Below are 22,166 nucleotides of genomic sequence, written 5' to 3'. Positions count from 1 at the left end.
TTCAAAAATATCGACCGGATTTTAAAAAAAGAAAGTAATTTACCAGAAACGATTATTGAAAATCAATTTTTAGACTTATTTTACAGTTGTTTAATCGGTAAATAATGTTCCGGATTTTGTTTCGATAAAGAAATAGATCTACATTACCTTAATTTTCTTTCAAATCGTCGCCAAAAATTATCCGAATTTTATATGAAAAATCTAATAACGCTAATAAATGTTTGAAATCCCTCTTCTAATAAATAAAACAAATACTTTTCTCATTCACGAAAATTGGTTGTTCCGGATTTTTTATGAAAAATAGTTTAACTCTATTTATGTAAAATCGCACTTCTCTCTTACACTACATTTAACTTTCTAGCTAAAACTTTATATATATATCTAATTATCGTTAATATTATGCTCCGATTTTTAAGGATAACAACTTCCTAACACCAAAGTACATAAATTTTAATCAGATTTTCAATAGCTTTTAGTCTTTTTTTTTCTCGCTATTAACATAACGGACAGACAGACTGACAGACAAAACAAAAAAAGCGTTCTTTAATCCTATATATATATATATATAAAATTTAATTTCCCTTCCGAAACATCGCATTAGTTTTAAGTTCCTATAATAGATTGTTCCGGATGTTTATATATTTATAGTGAGAGAAAATAAGAATTCCAGATTAATCAAATACCGTTAATTAAATTTGTGGGATGGTCTGTTATGAAAATTAGATGTACCATAGCCTTATGTAGATTTTTTCAAACCATACTTTGGTGTTAGGAAGTTGTTATCCTTAAAAATCAGAGCATAATATTAACGATAATTAGATATATATATATTAAGTCTAACTAGCCCATCAAATGAAATGCTAAAAGAACAAACTCGGTGCACCAATGTCTATGATCCCTCGAGAAGCTTCTCGTATAGATGACATTTTTTAGTCTAACTAGGACGTGTGACGTAATGGAATTTTTTTCCTTTGACGTCATATGGAGTTAATTCTTTAAATGAAATGCTAAAAGATCTCACTCGGTGCACCAATGTCTATGAACCCTCAACAAGCTGCTCGTATAGATGACATTTTTTAGTCTAAGTAGGACGTGTGACGTAATGGAATTATGTTCCTTTGACGTCATATGGAGTTAATTATTTAAATGAAATGCTAAAAGAAATCACTCGGTGCACCAATGTCTATGAACTCAACAAGCTGCTCGTATAGATATTTTTTAGTCTAACTAGGCCGTGTGACGTAGTGGATTTTTTTTCCTTTGACGTCATATGGAATAAATTCTTTAAATGCTAAAACAACTCGGTATAGTAATGTTTATTAAATCTAGTAATGTGACTCGCATTTTAAAGACATAATAGCTAGATTTAGATCTAATCTAGATTTTATACACTAGATCTAGATTTTTGTTTACACTAGAGCTAGATTTTTTACACTAGATCTAGATTTTTTTCTTACACTAGATCTAGATTTTTTTCTTACACTAGATCTAGATTTTTGTTTACACTAGAGCTAGATTTTTTTTCTTACACTAGAGCTAGATTTTTAAACTAGATTTAGATTTAAGTTCTAATTAAAATCATTATAGAATCTAGATTTAGAATTTCTTGGTCTAGTTTAGAATGTTTGTTGTTTTACATGTTTCGGATGTTAATTCAGAGTTGTAGTCCAAACCTCCCGTAGGACGACGGGGGATGGGAGCGGGCAGGGCTTAAACCTGGGACCATCGATGAATCCAAACGACAGTCCAGCGCGCAAACCGCACTAACAGACAGCCATGATTTAGACTAGATCAAGATCTATAATTTTAATTTCTAGGCTTAAAGTGTAGATTTTTATTTCTAAAGTCTAGATTGTCAATATGTCAATATTGCAATGTTATAAAATACTAAAACTAATCTAATATTTTAATATTTCATATTGCAATTAGTCTATTAATTGATTATCTAATTGATTTTTTTTTTATATAAATCTTATCTAAATTACATCTACATTATCCCAAATATATATTTTAGATCTAGATCTAGTAGATATAGATATTGAGAGTGCTAAATTAGTAGTTTAATTTAGGTAGATTTATATCCTCATTCTAGTTTCATTTAGGCCTAAATGAAAATGCTCAATACCAAAAGATTATCTAAAATCGCTCTTCTGACATATTGTACATATCCGGTAGTTCTCATTCCGTTATGTGTAGGTATATTATCAATAGTAGGCTATTAGTTTGTAACCAGTTTGTCATTAGATTAAGAGCAATGCCTGGTCGTGCGGTTAGCGCGCAGGACTGATTATCTCTACGGTCTCGGTTTCATACCCTGCTCGATGCCATCCTCCGTCGACCAGCGAATATGCGGATCAGACAGGGATCCGTCTCCCACGGGGGCCTCCTCTGAGTTTGTGTGGCAATCTTGTAATCTTGTTTTTAAACTTTCAGCTAAAACGAAGTTCATATGTCTATCCCCTGTTAAAGTCTGGAAGTTTTTCATTAAAAATGGTTTGTTTGTTGTTTTTTTTTGGTAAAATCTGCTAGCATAGATAATTTTAAAAATGAAATGGTTCACTTTCGGAAAAGAAAAAAGTAGCCGTAGCATCAGAACTTTGAATGATCTAAAATATCATGATGTCCAATTTTCATTTTCTCTTCTAGTTACTGAGATCTAAACGGACAGACAGACCACACAAAACTATAAAGTCTTATAACGCCCCTTTCTGGGGCCGCTAAAAATGTACATCGAAGCACCCAAGCGGCCTAAAATGAAACCAGACTATTGAGCGCTTGGATGTAGGGAAGTTAAAAAACCCAAAGCATCAAAGGGGAACTTATAGCAAACTAAACACCAAAACAAAATCCCTAAATGGAAGTGTAGAACAGATGGGAAGAACTCGGTCTATTTTGTGACTAGCAGAGTAATATGTTAGCTAAAACATAAGCATCAAGACTGGTTCGATAAAAAAACCCAATAAGACTCAAAGAAGGAGTCGTGATTCAGAAACGCTGACGCTAACATCCTAAACATGTTCTATGAACCCATCTGTAGTGGTATAGGTTGAGTTAGTCCCATTTATACTTTGTAGAGAGATATAGGTCGCCGCTTTAAAGTTTGAAGCTAACAATAGATAACAAAAATAAATATTCTATGAGCACTTCGATGGCATAGTGATTAGTGTGTTGGGTTTAGGAGGCTTGAGCCCTTGAGTTCGAAGTCAGGTCATTCAACTTTTTAACATATTGTTACGAATCTCACTATCCAGGCTCTCTGCAAACTGCACCATACACCACCAACTTAAAGAACTTGACAACTCAGGGCTCCAAAGTAACGTAACACTTTAATAGTTGAATAAATAACAGCCAATACTGTACAATTGGCAACACGTAGCACAAGACTGTACAAATATCTCTCCGATAACACCGTACCGCCGTATCAACTCTTGCACTGGCCTCTCCGTCTCGTTCCGGGCTTGCACTGGGTTCAACAGTTCAGGACTGACTTCACACACTAGGCTCGTTGTGTCGGACTCGATCGCAGACCAAGATCAAGAAGCCAGTCGTCTCAACTGTACTTGACATACTCCGCACTGAACCGTCGTAATGCTCCGTACAAAACCACACCGTTGAACTGTGCTGTAGTCGACCGTGTTCTGAACCCCTGCCGTGAACCTTCTGTCGTGAACCGTTTTGACTGTGTCACCTCCACCCACTCTTTATATATGGTCCCTGCTGGCCTCCTAGAACCGGGCAGAACGTCGCTGGACCATTCTGGGTGGTTAGATGACTACAACCCTCGTGACGCTCCTGAGCTCTGATCACGACGTCGATCCTTCCCGAACCATCCTGTTGACACTCGACTCGGCTGACCGTCGTAACTCGTCACGGTTGACCGCTCGTCTAGCGCTGGCCTGGGGCGATTTGCGTCGGCTGACTACACTCACACCACTACCCCCATCTGTGCCACCACCAAGTTTATAACAATATAAATGCATTTAAAAAGCGATAAATGAAAATTCACACAAATACCTCCTTCTTTCTCCCCCGCCCCCTTTCCCAGCTAGTCCAGACAAGTGAAAGGATCGCAACGTAGTGAGAAAGCTAAAAGCATGAAAATGCGCTTAACCAAAACAACTGGTAACAGTATTTCTAATCAAACAGATTTAATATTGTTTGTCTAGATCTATTACAAATTTAACGGCATGACTGATCTAAACTTATTGATACAACTACGCAGATTTTTTTCTAAATTATTTTTTTTTTAATTTTCTTGTTCAATAACGCTTTTTTGTTAACTGCTATATAAAGACAGGCTGACTGACAAAAAACAAAACAAAACAAGATTACAAAGACAGTTTGTGTGGAAACACAAACTCAAAATCGGCCCCCGAAGTGATCCACCAAGGCAGGCTTCAATATTTTCAGAAAGAACATCCAAATGAAATTATATCATAGACAAATGAGAGATAAGAATGGAGAAAGAAGGTTGACAGATCTTGTGTAGTGCCCCAACGGTACAGCAGTTCAAAGGATAGGTACAAGTGAATGCAAAGTTAGATGTGAACCTGGCCTAACTAGTTCCCCTTTCAGACCTTGTGGTCTATATGGCAGATGAAGTAAAGTTCATCTGTTTTTGTGGCCTACGGTTAACGAGGGTGTCATGTAGCCAGAACAACCACTAACCGCCTTTACTTTTCCCCAACTAATATCAGGTACCCATTGGAGCTGGGTGGAATAAGGAGCGCCTAAGGATTCCGAAGTTGAAAATCCCAGTCTTCACCAGGATTCGAACCTGGGGACCCCGGTTCAGAAGCCAAGCGCTTTACCGCTTAGCTACCGCGCCTCTTCTGGCCTAACTAAGGTCCAATCTCTTATTCGAATGCAAAAAAAAAAAAAAAAAAAAAAAGTTCACGAAAATGAAGTTTACAAGATTACTATTCGTTTTAATTTAGGTCTAACTTATAATGCATACTAATTAGCTTTTTCTCTTTAAAAAACTGCTTGCATAACTAATTTTAAAAATTAGATTTTTCGCTTTCAGAAAAAAAAAAGTAGCCGTTGCATCAGAACTTTGAATGGTCTAAAATATTGTGATGTCGGATTTTCAATATCTTTTCTAGTTTACGAGATCTAAATGGGACGGACGGACGGACGGTCAGACGGACAGACATTTCGCACAAAACTAATAGCGTCTTTTCCCCTTTTGGGGGCCGCTAAAAACAGTTTTTTTCCTATGGGTCTGGTTGTATATATTAGAGATGGGAAACGAACCGAACCCGAACCGAACGAACCGAACTCGAACCCCACTTATGACCGAACCGAACCGAACCCGAACTTTGAAAATGCTTGGTACGAACCGAACCGAACGAACCCTGCTTTTCTTAACCGAACTAATTTTGCAATTTGAACATCCCTTTTTTATATTTTGAGTTTTAAAAAAAAATACTTAAATATTTTATTTAAAATTCTAATGATTCCATTATACTTTGAAAACTTGGGAGGGGAGGGGGTGGTATTAAAAAAAGCGGCTCGCTTTGATTCCCATGGGTTTTTCCGTACGTGCCGACTCTCCCCTAACCTTGAATGTTCGCGGGCTGTTTGCAATATTGAGTTTTGAGTCGAATAGGCGCCCTCTAATTAGATCTAGATCTAGATTCAAGTTCCTAGTAAGTAGAAAGTTGACATTAAAATATTGTCACTTTTATTTGAGATGGCTGTTAGTTGAGAGTAGAATAATTTTGCCGATTAGAGAGTGTAGATATAAATAAGTTCATTTGTGTCCTAGTTTAAAACAAATTTTAATTATCTTCTATTAAGTGATTTATTTGTACAAAATTGTGAAGTATTCCATATTGGAATATTATCAGTGGCGTAGCAAGGGTGGGGGAGGAGGGGAAGAAATGTAAAATCCCCCCCGGGCCCCCACATGAGGGGGGCCCCAAATTAGTGTTTTTTTACAATAAATATTCAATATTACGCAAAATGCAGGGGCCCCCTAAGAGGTCCAGCCCTTCCCGGGCCCCCAAATGATGAAAAATTCCTATCTACGCCCCTGAATATTTTTACTATTATTCTGTTTTGCATTATTGATCATCAGTATTTTTAATGCAGCATTTCTTAAACTTTGGGTCCTCTCCCGTGGGTGGGGATGGTTAGTAGCTTGAATTGGGGGATGGGGAGACGCAACTTCTTGACAAAAAGGGGTGTCATAGTGTGTGTGTGTGTTTTCTGGTGGCGGTAAGAAGAGGTTAAGCGATTGATTGGTGTTTATGCATAAAGGATGATGAAATTAGAATAATGCAAATGTGAAACGGCAGACATGAAAGAGTAAAGACATTGTTTTGTGGTGACCTAGATTTTGTTTAAATATCAGTATATTTCATTAATATTACATCTCTATCAAAAGTTAAATATGTGAATATTGTAATAACAGTTAGGCTATATTGAGTTGTTCACATAAGAAATTTATTTTAAAGTTTATTAAGTTTATACATTATTATAAGGCTTGTCTTCGAGTCCGAAGATTAGTGAGGAATGCAGTTTTTCCCATGGCTGCGCAGGTCCAGCTGTGACCTACATATTTTGCCACATCCAGGGCAAACATTACCACTGTTCGCAGGTGGTCGATTTAGTTTTTCTTTTCGCGTCTGCGTTTGTCCTCGGCAGCGGATTTTCTTTTGGTCTCAAATGTGTATCCCGCGGACTTTGGGAGTAAACTCCAACTGACTCGTTCTAAGGCCGCATGCAACCAAGTGCTCTCTTCTATGTCAGCCAAGGAAAGTTGACGCCTAAGCTGGTCTTTGAAGCGTTTCCGTGGAGCGTCTTTGTTACGTCGACCACCTTTTAGCTCACCAAAAAAAGACTGCCTTTAGCATTCGTTCGTCTCCCATACGGGATACGTGCCCTGCCCAGCATAACTGTCGGACCATAAAAAGTCCATCTATACTATCCTTACCGGTAAAAATATAAAACGCTTACATTGGTTTAATTGTACTAGCTGTTTGTAAGCGACAAACCAATGACCAACTAACAAAGAGTAGGGGCATCGAAAAAAAAAGTTTTATTTTTAGTGTAACTTATCTGAATATTAGTATAATTACATGTTTAAAAATTAAAATATATTAAGTGGAGATGTCATGTTATCTTCTAATAAGACCTTGTCAACTGAAGACTGCTTTTTGCGAGGCGCGTATGCACATTATGGGTCAAAACGTTTTGAAGAAAACATTTTAAAACATCTCCGCTAGTGTGATTCTTCTGTATATTGCAATTTATAATAGTGACGACTCATGTGTGAAAAAAAAAATCCTCGATAGAGACGTCTTTACATGAAGAATATTTCTTTAAAAAGATCACGCCCATTATAGAAGTACGTGCGCAATATGTAGGCCTACCTAGAATGCCCCTCGAATAATTCTATTGGCCAGGTCTGCCTCTTTATTATTAGATTTAATATGGCCCTCGACTTTTTTTTTATTATGATGAATAGTGCGTTCTGAAAGAAAGCACATCGATATTAGCCTTTAAAAAAAAATTCGCTTATCGCCGAGTCACGCCCTGAATTAAACCACTTGCCGACTTGAGCAAAAACCTGCCGCATCTTCATTTCTATCTCCGAAATTTTTTACAACGCTTTAAATGTATGTAGGCAACATTATTTTGGAAAAAGTATTGCCCATAGGCCTATTATATTGTTACGATCTTCTCTATCAGGCCTTCTGCAAACACTGCCCAATAGCACAACACGTCTAAAACATCAACTTGACAACAAGAGCTTCAATAAACAAAGTGGCGGTTTATTTACAATTACATCAACAACAGCCAATAAACACAATTGGCTACGGTAACTTCAAATGCTTTGCTTCACTACAGAACTGCCTAACTAATCACAAGTCTCTCTAGCTCGTACAGCAACATTTTCGAGGACTCACTTCGTAGCACACAGTCCTTTCTGCTTGCTGTCCTGGACTCTACTGTCCTTTCTAACACACTGTCTCTCGTCTGTAAAGGCTTTGTGGTCACATGACCATAACATTGGTCATATTGCGTGCATTAGTAGTAATGTCCCTTGTTCACCAGCCCTTGACCTGTGTGATTGGCCTGAATCATGTGTGTCAGTAGGCCGCACAAACATTAACCCTTTCAGTCCGCTACTAGGGTTATAGCATTGCCCCCTTCTCAGATTTGTCCGTCCCGGACAAAATCTACCTCACGACATGGGCGTTGGAGGTTTATCGACGCAGGTGGGGGTCTATCAGTGGGAATGGCAGTGGGCCTGTATTGCCATCTCGATGGGGTCATCTGCATTGCTGCCTGTGTATGTCTTTTTCTCCTGCACCAGTTGGTCTTACTTTGGTTGAGAGGACGTCGTGCATTTTGCCTGGTCTTTCCGTCAGTCGCCGCCGATCGCAGCCTCGTGGCTAGTAGCGGAGCACTTGATGTCATGGCAGTGGGCATCAAGACCGTTGGTCTTACACGTTGCTTCAGCAGGCTTTCTCGATGCGCCGTAGGCCCCCAGGAGGCCCGGTCGTCAGACACGGCAAAATCTTCAAGCGTGTCTGGAAGACATGTCTGTGGGGCACGTGGGTAACGTACTGTGTGTACAAGTTCATCTGCTGCACCACCATCAGCGCTTCTCTTGCTGATAGTGGTATCAGGACAAACGTCGGTTTGGTCAAGACTTTGTTGGCAAGACTTCCGGTGCTCGTACTCTCCCTGCCAGGCGGCCCTGTCAGTACAGTACTTGCTGAACGCCTGGGTACAGGCAGGAATCACGTTGACTTGATCAGATCTGTGCTCAGCGCTGTCACAACAAATGTCAGGATTCTTGTCGTAGGAGCCAAGCTTGCACGGCTCGCTATCACAGTCATAGACAGCGCTACCATCAACAGCTTCTCCGTTGAGTAACGGATTGTTTATACCTCTTGACATGGTAGCCATCTGGTCGTCAGTCTTGTTCATCACGGTATCAAACGTTTCATCAGTCTTGTTCAGCGATGTACTGGTACCTATCTGGTCTACTTTGGCGCAGGTCTCTTTCTGAATGTCACCGTTGATCACCTTCTGGAAGCCAGCCAACATCTGTTCTTGAAAGGTGATCAAGAGCTCTACAACATCGGGTTCTAACTCGAACAGGTAGGTGCCCGGATCTTCACCATCGTCCAGCAAGGCTTGTCGAAGGCGTTCTTTAAGAGTTTCATGGTTTCTTTCGAAGCATTTCAGTCCACGACATCGAAGCTCTTGTTTCAATTCTTTTAGATCAAGTTCAGCAAGCAGTTTCACAGAAGCCATAAGAAATCCCACTTCTGACACCAGTGTTACGATCTTCTCTATCAGGCCTTCTGCAAACACTGCCCAACAGCACAACACGTCTAAAACATCAACTTGACAACAAGAGCTTCAATAAACAAAGTGGCGGTTTATTTACAATTACATCAACAACAGCCAATAAACACAATTGGCTACGGTAACTTCAAATGCTTTGCTTCACTACAGAACTGCCTAACTAATCACAAGTCTCTCTAGCTCGTACAGCTACATTTTCGAGGACTCACTTCGTAGCACACAGTCCTTTCTGCTTGCTGTCCTGGACTCTACTGTCCTTTCTAACACACTGTCTCTCGTCTGTAAAGGCTTTGTGGTCACATGACCATAACATTGGTCATATTGCGTGCATTAGTAGTAATGTCCCTTGTTCACCAGCCCTTGACCTGTGTGATTGGCCTGAATCATGTGTGTCAGTAGGCCGCACAAACATTAACCCTTTCAGTCCGCTACTAGGGTTATAGCAATATGTTGCAAAGTATTTCTTTTATGTAAAAATTCAAATAAAAAAGTTTTAACTAATAAATTGCATTAAACCTTATAACTTAATTTTGCTATAACATAATTTCCTAACATCGAACCGAGCCGAACCCGAACTTTAGACCTGACCGAACCGAACCGAACCCGAACTATACTCGTCATCGAACCGAACCGAACTCGAACTTAAATCTGACCGAACCGAACCGAACCCGAACTTTAAAAGTTGGGTTCGATTCCCATCTCTAGTATATATATATAAAAAAGGAGCGTATTATTTCTTTTCAAGGGAGGTAAGTGTGATTAGCCAAAATGTTTTCCATTTCCCAATTGCGTACGCGATTTTATTATATATAGACAAAAGCAAATATCATTATAGGTGGAACTAACCGTTAAGATTTTGTGGTTTTTCCTCAAAGGTAGCAAGTAGGAGTATCCAATCAGTTTTTCTTGATCATCTTTACTTTCACACAACTCCATTCTAGAATTTTAATAGAAATACAAAAATAGTATACTAAAAAGTACAGTTGTTTTTTATATGATACATATTACATAACACAAGCCGCAAAATCATTCTACTATAATGGCCAAGTATGGTTCCGTAAGGTTTTTAATTTGATAATGGATATAGGCAATCTTATATCTATAAAATGCTTCCAATGGCTTGAGTCTCAAATCGCCTCTGACAACCGATCCAGCTCCTGGCCTTCACGTGTGGCTCAGATATTGTGTCCAGAACCTGGCCTTCAGGTGTGGCTCAGATATTGTGTCCAGAACCTGGCCTTCACGTGTGACTCAGATAGTGTGTCCGACAGAACTGTTAGGCAGAAGCGGCAAAGGGGAACATATGGCGCCTGAACCAGAAAGCTTCCAGCATACTCGTCGTATGACTAAAAGAGCCCATAGGCCTAAGTATATATACGTATATGTCAGTATATAATATAATATAAGCATATATAAAAGTATATATATATATATATATATATATATATATATATATATATATATATATGGGTGGTGTCGCCCTAACCGAGAGGCTAACAGACTTGTTCGCTCTATGCTGGGAGAAGCACCAGTCTAACTGCTCCAACTATCGAGGCATTACACTTCTGTCAGTAGCAGGAAAGATCTTTGCTCGAGTGTTGCTCGACCGACTAATCCACTCTTTAGTGGGTTTGAGTTTTGGGCACATCGGCACAATTTGGGCCATGTCGTGCCCATAATCCTTGAAGGATTACTCTCCCTTCAAATCACCAGAGCTAAATTCTATACAGTTGAATCATTAAAAGCAAGGTTTATTCACAGTTAAAATAGTAAAGTTGGTAAAAATTTAATAATTTAGTAAAAATCTTTTGTAAATATTATATGTTCATAATTTCACAAATCAAATCTTCGTAGACAACCCCACCTCCCGGACAAAGCCCAAAACCTTCCCAGGGTCGACATTATCGAACAGTGTTTTTAAGTTGTGCCCTCTAAAAAATTTCCCCTAATATCCTGATATCTGGGGCAGTCAATGAGAATATGTTCCACAGTGAGACGAGTGTCACAGTACTCACAAAATGGGGGCACCTCTCTCTTCAGCACAAAGGAGTGCGTGATGTAGGTGTGGCCAATCCTGAGTCTAGACATCCTGCTATCACGCCTTGTCAGACCCTTAAATGTGAACCTCCACTGGACGTCCGCCACAACCTGTCTGAGTTTGTTGTGGGCCTCAGCCTCCCACCGATCCTGCCACTCTTGATAGGTGGCAGAGTCAATACTTTGTCTCAGGTCCGAGCAAGGAATTTGGGTTCCTGACACCATTTGATTTAGGGCTCTCTTTGCTTCTCTGTCTGCGGTTTCGTTTCCCTCTATGCCCACATGGGAGGGGATCCAGATGAAGGGGACATCCCTACGGTCGGCTGTTATTTGGTCCAACAGCTTCAGGCTCTTGTGTACCAATGGGATGTCAGTCTTCATCCGCCCCAGAGCTTGTAATGCAGATTTGGAGTCGAAGCAGATTATAAATTTCCTCCTTTCTGATGCTTTGACGGCCATAAGTGCAAGCGATATTGCATGTAATTCGGCCGTAAAAATGGAGCATCCATCGGGGAGTCTACGGGAGATTGTTTTGTTCCGAAAGGGCAGGCACACGCTACCTTTCCATCCATTTTGGATCCGTCAGTGTAAATGGTGCCACAATCTCCGTAGCTCTCCTGCAGTTCCCTAAAGTGGACTTGTAGTATGCTTGGGTCTGTATTTTCTATTTTGAAATTAAGGAGGGATAAATTTAATTTGAGTATAATCATCGACCAAGGAGGGTTCTGTGGGATTTCTATTTTAGAGATTTGGTCGATGGGTGGGGTTAAATTTTGGATGGATTCTCTCATTCGAAGACGCAACGGCTATATGACGTTAGGCCTTCGATTGTATAGTTCTACCTCTGTAGGGTTAAATATGGAGTCGAAAGCAGGGTTCGTGGGGTTGGATTTTAGCTTGACTATATAATGCATTGCAAGCTTTTTCATTCTTATATCCATGAGGAGTTCTCCAGACTCCACGTGGAGACTTGGGATAGGGGATGTACGAAACGCGCCGAGACAGAAACGCAGGGCAGCATTTTGTATTGGTTCCAGTATTTTTAGATATGACTTCCTTGCTGCTCCATATATTATGGATCCGTAATCTAGCTTGGATCGAATTAGACTCCGATATAGCAACAGCAAGGTATCTCTGTCAGCTCCCCAGTCCGTATGGCTGAGTACTCTAAGTATGTTTAATGACTTTTGTCATTTCTTCTTAAGTTCCTTAATGTGGGAGAGAAAATTTAATTTGGAATCTATGGTGAGCCTAAAAATCTTTTAGTTTTCACAACAAGGATCTTCTTTTAGTATAAAAATAGTTCAGTGTCTGGGTGGGTACCATTAAATTACAAAAATGCATGCTAACTGTTTTGGAGTCCGAAAATGTAAAACTATTATCATTTGCACAATTTTGAATTTGATTTAAACATAATTGTAATTTTCATTCTAGGGTATTCATGTTTTTTCCATTTGTAAAAATGACAAAATCATCAACATACAAAGAGCACTCTAAGCCAGGGGCATGACATGACCTAAATTGTGCCGATGTGCCAAAAACTCAAAACTTAAACTAAGCCAGGGGACAGAGCCTTTATAATACTGTTTATTTTTATGTTAAACAGGGTCACTGAGAGAATGCTGCCCTGGGGTACACCCATTTCTTGGTCATAAGTGTCAGAAGCGGAGTTGCCCACTTGAACCTGAAATTTTCGGTCCTTTAGGAATTCCCTCACAAAGCAGGGAAGGTGTCCCTTAAGCCCCATAAGCTCCAGGTCATGTAGAATGCCATGTTTCCAGGTTGTATCATAGGCCTTTTCTATGTCGAAAAATACAGCTACTAGATGTTCTTGTCTAAGAAATGCATTTCTGATGAAAGCTACCAGCCTTACCAGATGGTCAGTTGTCCGCCCCTGCCGAAATCCGCACTGGTAGTTAGAGATTATCTTGTTTCTCTCAAGGTACCAGACCAGCCTATTGTTAATCATCCTTTCCATGGTTTTGCAGATGCAGCTTGTCAGTACTATTGGGCGATAGTTAGCTGGGTCAGATCCATCTCTTTCCGGTTTGGCTATCGGTATAACTCTGGCTTTCCTCCAGCTGTTTGGGATAGCGCCTGTTTACCACACACAGTTATAGATTTTTAGCATGGTCGCCAATGTTCGGAAAGATGCTTGAGGAACTGATAATGGATTTCATCTTCTCCTGGCGCTGTGTCGTGTGATTTGTCCAGCAAGTCCTTTAGTTCCTCAAGCGAGAACGGTTTGTTATAATCTTCGTTGTTCTCAGATCTGAAGTCAATGGGGTGTCTTTCGTCCCTGTTTTTGACTTTTTGGAACTCTGGCGTGTAGTGTGCAGTGGATGATTTATCTGCTATTGAGGATGCAAGGCAGTCAGCTATATCTCTGGGGGACGTGACAGTTCGTCCTTGGTTTTTCAAATGCCCTATTGCATTTGATTCTTTCCTTTGATTCGCCTTACTGCCTTCCAAACCGCTCTAGCAGAAGTTTTGGCATCCAGTCTGCCGACAAAATTCCTCCAGGAATTCATTTTGGCTGACCGCTGAGGTCGTCCCAATGCTTCTGCTTATGTCAGTATTGTTGGATCCCCACATGGTCTTATGTGCATTGAAATCCCCAAGGATTATATAAGGCCGGGGGAGTTGTTTCAATAGGTCCTCCATGTCTGTTGGGTTTAATGGAGCGCCTGGTGGTAGATACAGGCTGCAGCAAGTGATAACCTTGTGTAGGCATTGGGAGGCCCCCGGAGGGGTTTCCCTTTATTCCAGTGACCTTGGTATTTTTATTCTTGGGTTTGGATGGAGAGGAGGACAACCCCCTTTTGGGGGAAGTCTTTCTCTCTGGAGAGGGGAGATCCATCTGGTTAGAGCGGAGGTTATTTCCTCCTCTCTCACCTCGGGCATCCTCTCCGCTTTGATTTCTCCCCATAGGGAGTTGGTCAACCTCTAATTCGATAGAGGTTGGGCTGTCTGGCTGGGTTCTCTGAGGAGAACCTGTGTCAGACATGATGTCTCTGGGTTCTCCCGGAGTGTTGGTTTTGACATGCTGCTCAGTCTCCATGCTCTCATCAGCGAGCACAGAGAACCTGTTCTTTAGCATGACAACAGGGCTTTCTTGTCTCTTCAGAGGTGTGTTCTTTGGCGGTGTTTTCTTCTGAGTTGGACGAGGAGGAGGGGGTGGTGGGGTCAATGTGTCCGTCTGTGTGGCTATGGATCTTCCTGTCTTAGTCACAGCCTGGGCGTAGATCTTTGTCAAGCCGAATTGGCCCTTCGGTAGGGCCAATACAGCCGATTTCGCCTGGCTGAAGGTACATCCATTTCTTGCCTTGTACTCCTGCACGGCAACCTCCTGTTTCCACACAGGGCAGTCCTTGGAGTAGGCTGAGTGGCCATCGTGATAGTTTGGGCATTTGAACTGGGCTGTGCAGCCCTTGTCCTCATGACCCTCTCCAGCACATCTGGCACACACAGTGTTCCTCTTGCAGACTGCCGCGCCGTGTCCATAACCCTGGCACTTGAAGTACCTCATGCGGTTAGGTATGTAGGGCCTCACTGGAACTCGTAAGTATCCTGCCTTCACATACTCTGGCGGTGTCCTAGTTCCGAATGTGAGGATAATAGTTTTGACCTCCTCACCATCCCTGCGCCTATTTCCTTCTCGGAACATTCCAGCAGGTCTCTGCTGGTGTTCAAACTCTTGTGTGACATGACTTCCACTTGGAGATCACAGATTCTTCTGCATCGTAGAAGCCCATACAGCTGCTCCCTGATTAACCCTCTAGCCACTGTCCTCCTGCATAGGTCGATGACCTATGCTGGTAGCTCAGCGTGACCAGCCGGCTGACCCAGAGCGGGCCACCTGGGCCTCAGGTCTAGAGGAACTTAGAGCCAAAGTACTGTATTGTGGTAATTTATCCTCGGATAGACACCTACCCAAATAGCAGATTCTCTTTATTCCCCCTTACCCGTCGCAGTCCACCGCAAACGGACTGGTCTAAGACGTAGGGAAATTTTCAAGATAAGGAGAAAGAGGAGGCAGACACAATGATAGAAAAGAAGTAGGACACTTTTGAGCTCCAAAAGTGCCAGGGAAAGAGGAGCGCAGTTTAACGTCATGTCTTGGGATGCACCATTCGAATACCGCTAGCTCAGGCCACTTCCATTGCGTCATGTGAGAGATCATTCTCAAAGCTCAAGTTAATCAAAAACAGTCTTAGGAGCACAATGACGCAAGAAAGGCTTATCACGGCTTTAATGTCAGTGGAGTCAAACTATCGATGTAGATGTTATAGATGCCTTTGTTGCACAGAGAGCACGACATGAAGCGATATGAATTGAGATTTGTCACTTGTGCATTATTTCGCTAATAAACAACGGTATTATTCATTAAAATAGTCAATGATTATTTCCTGTTAATTTTACTGACATACTGTACCAATTTTAATGTAGGGTTATATATATATTAAGTACATTATCTCATGTCATGATGTCGAATGTCCAAATGCAAGGGCCCCTCAAAGAGGTCAATCCCCCCTGGTCCCCAAATCCCTAGCTACGTCCCTGGGATTGCAGATGCCATACACAAAGGTAGTAGAAAAAAAGGGTGAAAATGCAACGGCACCTGGTGATTACATATGTTCAACCTGTGACCGCAGTTTGTGTTTGAAGGATTGGCCTCTTTTATCACACAAGAAGTTGTAAAGGAAAAAGAATATCATGAGAAACGTATATGTATATGGTTCCCGGTCATTTCATCCCCTGGTCATTTAATCCTCTAATCCATCAAATAGTAATTGTAAAAAGTATGAAATTAATTTTTTTTTTCATTTACAATACAAATAATGTGACACATTAAATAATAACAGAATATTTTTGCATGTTAATTAAAATCAATAAGATAGGCTATTGATAGTAGGTAAAAAAAGACGATCAATTGATTCGTATTGCTGTATATCTTTTGCAATTTCTTGGCCAGTGTAGCATATTTGTTGCGTTTATTAAAATAAAAAACAAAAGTTTATCAGGGTTTCAAATGACTTGCTCCTAGTCAAGAAACAACGAGTGACCAACTGATAACGTGAAAGATGGCCGTTAACTTCTCAGCGGCATAAGTAGTCTCATCGTTTTCATCTCTCCAAAGATTTCCACTACTCTCACCACACATTGGCCTCACGTTACAACTAAAGAGATGATTGCTGTTTAGTACTTACAGGATCGCTGTTTTGTGCTTACAAGATCGCTGTGTAGTGCTTACAAGATCGCTGTGTAGTGCTTACAAGATCGCTGTGTAGTGCTTACAAGATCGCTGTTTAATGCTTACAAGATCGCTGTTTAATGCTTACAAGATCGCTATGTAGTGCTTACAAGATCGCTATGTAGTGCTTACAAGATCGCTATGTTGTGCTTACAAGATCGCTGTTTAATGCTTACAAGATCGCTGTTTTGTGCTTACAAGATCGCTATGTAGTGCTTACAAGATCGCTATGTAGTGCTTACAAGATCGCTATGTTGTGCTTACAAGATCGCTGTTTAATGCTTACAAGATCGCTGTTTAATGCTTACAAGATCGCTATGTAGTGCTTACAAGATCGCTATGTAGTGCTTACAAGATCGCTATGTTGTGCTTACAAGATCGCTGTTTAATGCTTACAAGATCGCTATGTAGTGCTTACAAGATCGCTATGTAGTGCTTACAAAAAAGATCGCTGTGTTGTGCTTACAAGATTGCTGTGTAGTGCTTACAAAAAAAGATTGCTGTGTAGTGCTTACAAAAAAAGATTGCTGTGTAGTGCTTACAAAAAAAGATTGCTGTGTAGTGCTTACAAGATCGCTGTTTAATGCTTACAAGATCGCTGTTTTGTGCTTACAAGATCGCTGTGTAGTGCTTACAAGATCGCTGTGTAGTGCTTACAAGATCGCTGTGTAGTGCTTACAAGATCGCTGTGTAGTGCTTACAAGATCGCTGTGTTGTGCTTACAAGATCGCTGTTTAATGCTTACAAGATCGCTGTTTTGTGCTTACAAGATCGCTATGTAGTGCTTACAAGATCGCTATGTAGTGCTTACAAGATCGCTGTGTTGTGCTTACAAGATCGCTGTGTTGTGCTTACAAGATCGCTGTTTTGTGCTTACAAGATCGCTATGTAGTGCTTACAAGATCGCTATGTAGTGCTTACAAAAAAGATCGCTGTGTTGTGCTTACAAGATTGCTGTGTAGTGCTTACAAAAAAAGATTGCTGTGTAGTGCTTACAAAAAAATATTGCTGTGTAGTGCTTACAAAAAAGATCGCTGTGTTGTGCTTACAAGATCGCTATGTAGTGCTTACAAGATCGCTATGTAGTGCTTACAAGATCGCTATGTAGTGCTTACAAAAAAGATCGCTGTGTTGTGCTTACAAGATTGCTGTGTAGTGCTTACAAAAAAAGATTGCTGTGTAGTGCTTACAAAAAAAGATTGCTATGTAGTGCTTACAAAAAAAGATTGCTGTGTAGTGCTTACAAAAAAAGATTGCTGTGTAGTGCTTACAAAAAAAGATTGCTGTGTAGTGCTTACAAAAAAAGATTGCTGTGTAGTGCTTACAAAAAAAGATTGCTGTGTAGTGCTTACAAAAAAAGATTGCTATGTAGTGCTTACAAAAAAAGATTGCTGTGTAGTGCTTACAAAAAAAGATTGCTGTGTAGTGCTTACAAAAAAAGATTGCTGTGTAGTGCTTACAAAAAAAGATTGCTGTGTAGTGCTTACAAAAAAGATCGCTGTGTTGTGCTTACAAGATTGCTGTGTAGTGCTTACAAGATCGCTGTGTAGTGCTTACAAAAAAGATCGCTGTGTAGTGCTTACAAGATTGCTATGTAGTGCTTACAAAAAAAGATTGCTATGTAGTGCTTACAAAAAAAGATTGCTATGTAGTGCTTACAAAAAAAGATTGCTGTGTAGTGCTTACAAAAAAATATTGCTGTGTAGTGCTTACAAAAAAGATCGCTGTGTTGTGCTTACAAGATTGCTATGTAGTGCTTACAAAAAAGATTGCTATGTAGTGCTTACAAAAAAAGATTGCTATGTAGTGCTTACAAAAAAAGATTGCTATGTAGTGCTTACAAAAAAATATTGCTGTGTAGTGCTTACAAAAAAAGATTGCTATGTAGTGCTTACAAAAAAAGATTGCTGTGTAGTGCTTACAAAAAAAGATTGCTGTGTAGTGCTTACAAAAAATGAATGTGTTCTGTTCTAGAAAAAGAAAACTCCAACAAATGTTTACCTAAATCCAAGAGCTGCTCTGCGACTAGTTGAAATAGAGAAGCTAATAAAGTTGTGGTCAGTGTAAGGAATACCCTTAGTTTCCTGGAGCCCTGGTAGACAGTGAACACCGTCGAGCTGTTATAGGATAGAAATCTACAGTTGTACTGATGTCGTTAAAAAGAACACAGAAATCATTAAGTTTGTATTTACAAATATATACTTCCTCTTCCAACACACCAACACGTTTTTTTTAAAAACGAGAATCACGTGGTGTATTTTCTGATTGATACAGCCTACATATGGATCACGTGATGGATTTAATGAGTTCATATAGCCTATATATGGATCACGTGATGGATTTTCTGGTTGATATAGCCTACATTTGCATCACTTGAAGGATTTTCTGATATGATATTTTGTGATATTCTGGGTTTTTGGCACATCGGCACAAGTTAGGCCATGTCGCGCCAATAATCCCTCAAGGGTCACCCTCCCTTCATATCATAAGAGCTAAATTGTATAGAGCCATGTTACCAACAACAAAACAAGGTCCATTCACAGTTACGATATTACAAATAGTACAAATGTATTAATTCCAAACACCTCTGTTGGAGATATTATTTATTCACGGAGTTGCAGTTGATCTTCGTATCCATGTTTATGACCATTCTTTAGTGGCCTTTTTATTTTAAAATCAGTTTGTAAGTCCTAGAGTGAAAGTCTATGAATTTAGTGCCCATCAGTGGTATCATCAGTGGTATCATCAGTGAAATCATCAGTGGTATCATCAGAAGAGCTTAGAATAGTTCAAGCTGGAGAGCTAAAAACTGCACAAAATTATCATATACCTTTGGTATTTGTATTGAAGTTACCGAAGTCTTTTAGGTGGTGTCTCATCTGGGATTATGTTATTATGTGTTAATTCTCTCTCTCTTTCTCTCGCATATTTTATTGGAAAAAAACTACAAAATAGTTTCTAAGGTTCTGAGTTGATTCAGTGTATTTGAATGTATTTCGATAAAACCATTCTTAAGTGAAGCGTTTTTGAGTCCCACTAGACTGGATGCTGATTCAAGTTCGACTCATAATTCTGTTACATGGAAACATAGAAATTCTTGTTTCGACAGAAGGTAGGGGCTTGTGAAAACGAACAGTTTGATATTGTGTGCAACAAGAAGTATATCCAAGTCTTCATCAATATGTGTACACAAGCTGAGCGTGATCGCCAGAGATGGTCAGTTTCGAGCAGTTAGTGCTGACAAAAATGAAGAGGACGCCATACGTGATGCCTTCGTTGGAGGTATGCATTTGAGTTTAATTAGACAGATACTATTTGAGAAAAGATCCCTCGACCTGAATACGACATTAGATATAGACAAGACATTAGATATAGACAAGACATTAGATATAGACAAGACATTCGATATAGACAAGACATTAGATATAGACAAGACATTAGATATAGACAAGACATTAGATATAGACAAGACATTAGATATAGTCAAGACATTAGATATAGACAAGACATTAGATATAGACAAGACATTAGATATAGACAAGACATTAGATATAGACAAGACATTAGATATAGACAAGACATTAGATATAGACAAGACATTAGATTTAGACAAGACATTCGATATAGACAAGACATTCGATATAGACCAGACATTAGATATAGACCAGACATTCGATATAGACAAGACATTCGATATAGACCAGACATTAGATATAGACAAGACATTAGATATAGACAAGACATTAGATATAGACAAGACATTCGATATAGACAAGACATTCGATATAGACAAGACATTAGATATAGACAAGACATTAGATATAGACAAGACATTAGATATAGCCAAGACATTCGATATAGACAAGACATTAGATATAGACAAGACATTAGATATAGACAAGACATTAGATATAGACAAGACATTCGATATAGACAAGACATTCGATATAGACAAGACATTAGATATAGACAAGACATTAGATATAGACAAGACATTCGATATAGACAAGACATTCGATATAGACAAGACATTAGATATAGACAAGACATTCGATATAGACAAGACATTAGATATAGACAAGACATTAGATATAGACAAGACATTCGATATAGACAAGACATTCGATATAGACAAGACATTAGATATAGACAAGACATTCGATATAGACAAGACATTAGATATAGACAAGACATTCGATATAGACAAGACATTCGATATAGACAAGACATTCGATATAGACAAGACATTCGATATAGACAAGACATTAGATATAGACAAGACATTAGATAGGAGCAAAAGTCGAGTTTAGTGCTCCTCCACATTAGCCAAAGTCATCTCTTTTGTCATTTGGTAGGAAAGAGTTACATTCCTTTGTATATGTACTCCCAGATTAGGAACGTGCTGTGAACTGAAGGGTGGTGGTATTTTTAGCTTTCCTTATAAATATATATGTAAGTGTATTTTATCAATCTGCAGTGATCCAAGTTTTAGTTTTCTAAGTACCCCTTGAGGCAAGTCAAAAGAAATAGATGGGTCCAAACAAATGGAACTTCAGTTTGACTACAATTGTCCACCACAGCATCAATCTTTGAGATTGGCCATCACCCTAAAGATCCTAAGTCTCATAAAATACCCACAATGGATAACCAAATTCTGTGACCAAATGTATTTCCTGTACCTAATACTAAGGCTTGTCTTCCAGTCGGAAGATAAATGAGGAATGTAGTATTTCACCTGGCTACGCAGCCCCAGCTGCGACCTACAAATTTAGCCACATCCAGCGCAGGCATAACCATTGTCCACCGGTGGTCGATTAAGATTTTCTTTTCGCCGTCTACGTCCGTCCTCGGTAGCGGATTTTCTTTTGTTCTCAAATGTGTGTGTATCCCGCGGCCTTTGTGACCTCCAGCTGTCTCGCTGTGAAGCCACCTGCAACCAGATGCTTCCATCAATGTCAGCTAAAGCAAGTTGGCGCCTAAGTTTCCGTGGGGCACTTCTGTTACGTCGAAAACCTTTCAGATCACCAAAAAAAGACTGCTTTTAACATACGTTCGTCCCCCATACAGGATACGTGCCCTGTCTAGTGTAACTGTCGGACCATAAGAAGTCCCTCTATTCTCGAAGGATCATAGTGAATTGAGAAAGATAAAAGCATGAAACTGCGGTAAACAAAAACAAATGGTCAAATATTTCTAATCGCACACAGGGCTGGCCTTAGGCTGATTTGACCGATAGCCTAGCAGGAGCCTCACAATTCACATTTAGCATATCACTATCAGTCATGGCTGTAGTCACAGGCTTTTAAATATGTAGGACTTAAAGGGTGAATATATTTACTTTATCCTTCGATTGACGAAACTTGAGCTGACGCCATACCTATATCTCTAACGTTTACAGCTAATCAGTGTCTTGTCAATTTTGTTGGCTTCTGTCATAACTCTATGGGATTTTAGATTTCTATAGTTCCTTTTAATAGTACCTGCATAGCGAATTGGTTTGTTGACAACTTGAATTGGTTTGTTGACAACTTGAATTGGTTTGTTG

General features: G+C 39.7%; 1 protein-coding gene across 4 annotated transcripts in view; it reads right to left on the bottom strand.

Moving 5' to 3' along the window:
* Window positions 1-22,166, bottom strand: part of LOC106066638 (glycerophosphocholine phosphodiesterase GPCPD1-like) — a 119,903-nt gene that overhangs the window by 54,015 nt on the left and 43,722 nt on the right. For all 4 annotated transcript variants that reach the window (XM_056043331.1, XM_056043333.1, XM_056043334.1 and 1 more), the window contains exons 6-7: window positions 18,623-18,738; window positions 10,177-10,267 (exon numbers count right to left, since the gene is read on the bottom strand). In XM_056043331.1, coding sequence (XP_055899306.1) covers window positions 10,177-10,267; window positions 18,623-18,738 — 207 coding nt within the window. The remainder of the gene's footprint in view (window positions 1-10,176; window positions 10,268-18,622; window positions 18,739-22,166) is intronic.

This window comes from Biomphalaria glabrata, chromosome 10 (assembly GCF_947242115.1).
Source record: "Biomphalaria glabrata chromosome 10, xgBioGlab47.1, whole genome shotgun sequence".
In the NCBI taxonomy this organism is placed as follows: domain Eukaryota; kingdom Metazoa; phylum Mollusca; class Gastropoda; family Planorbidae; genus Biomphalaria; species Biomphalaria glabrata.
Note: the sequence above shows the minus strand (reverse complement) of the source record. Positions and strands in the feature narration are given on the sequence as shown.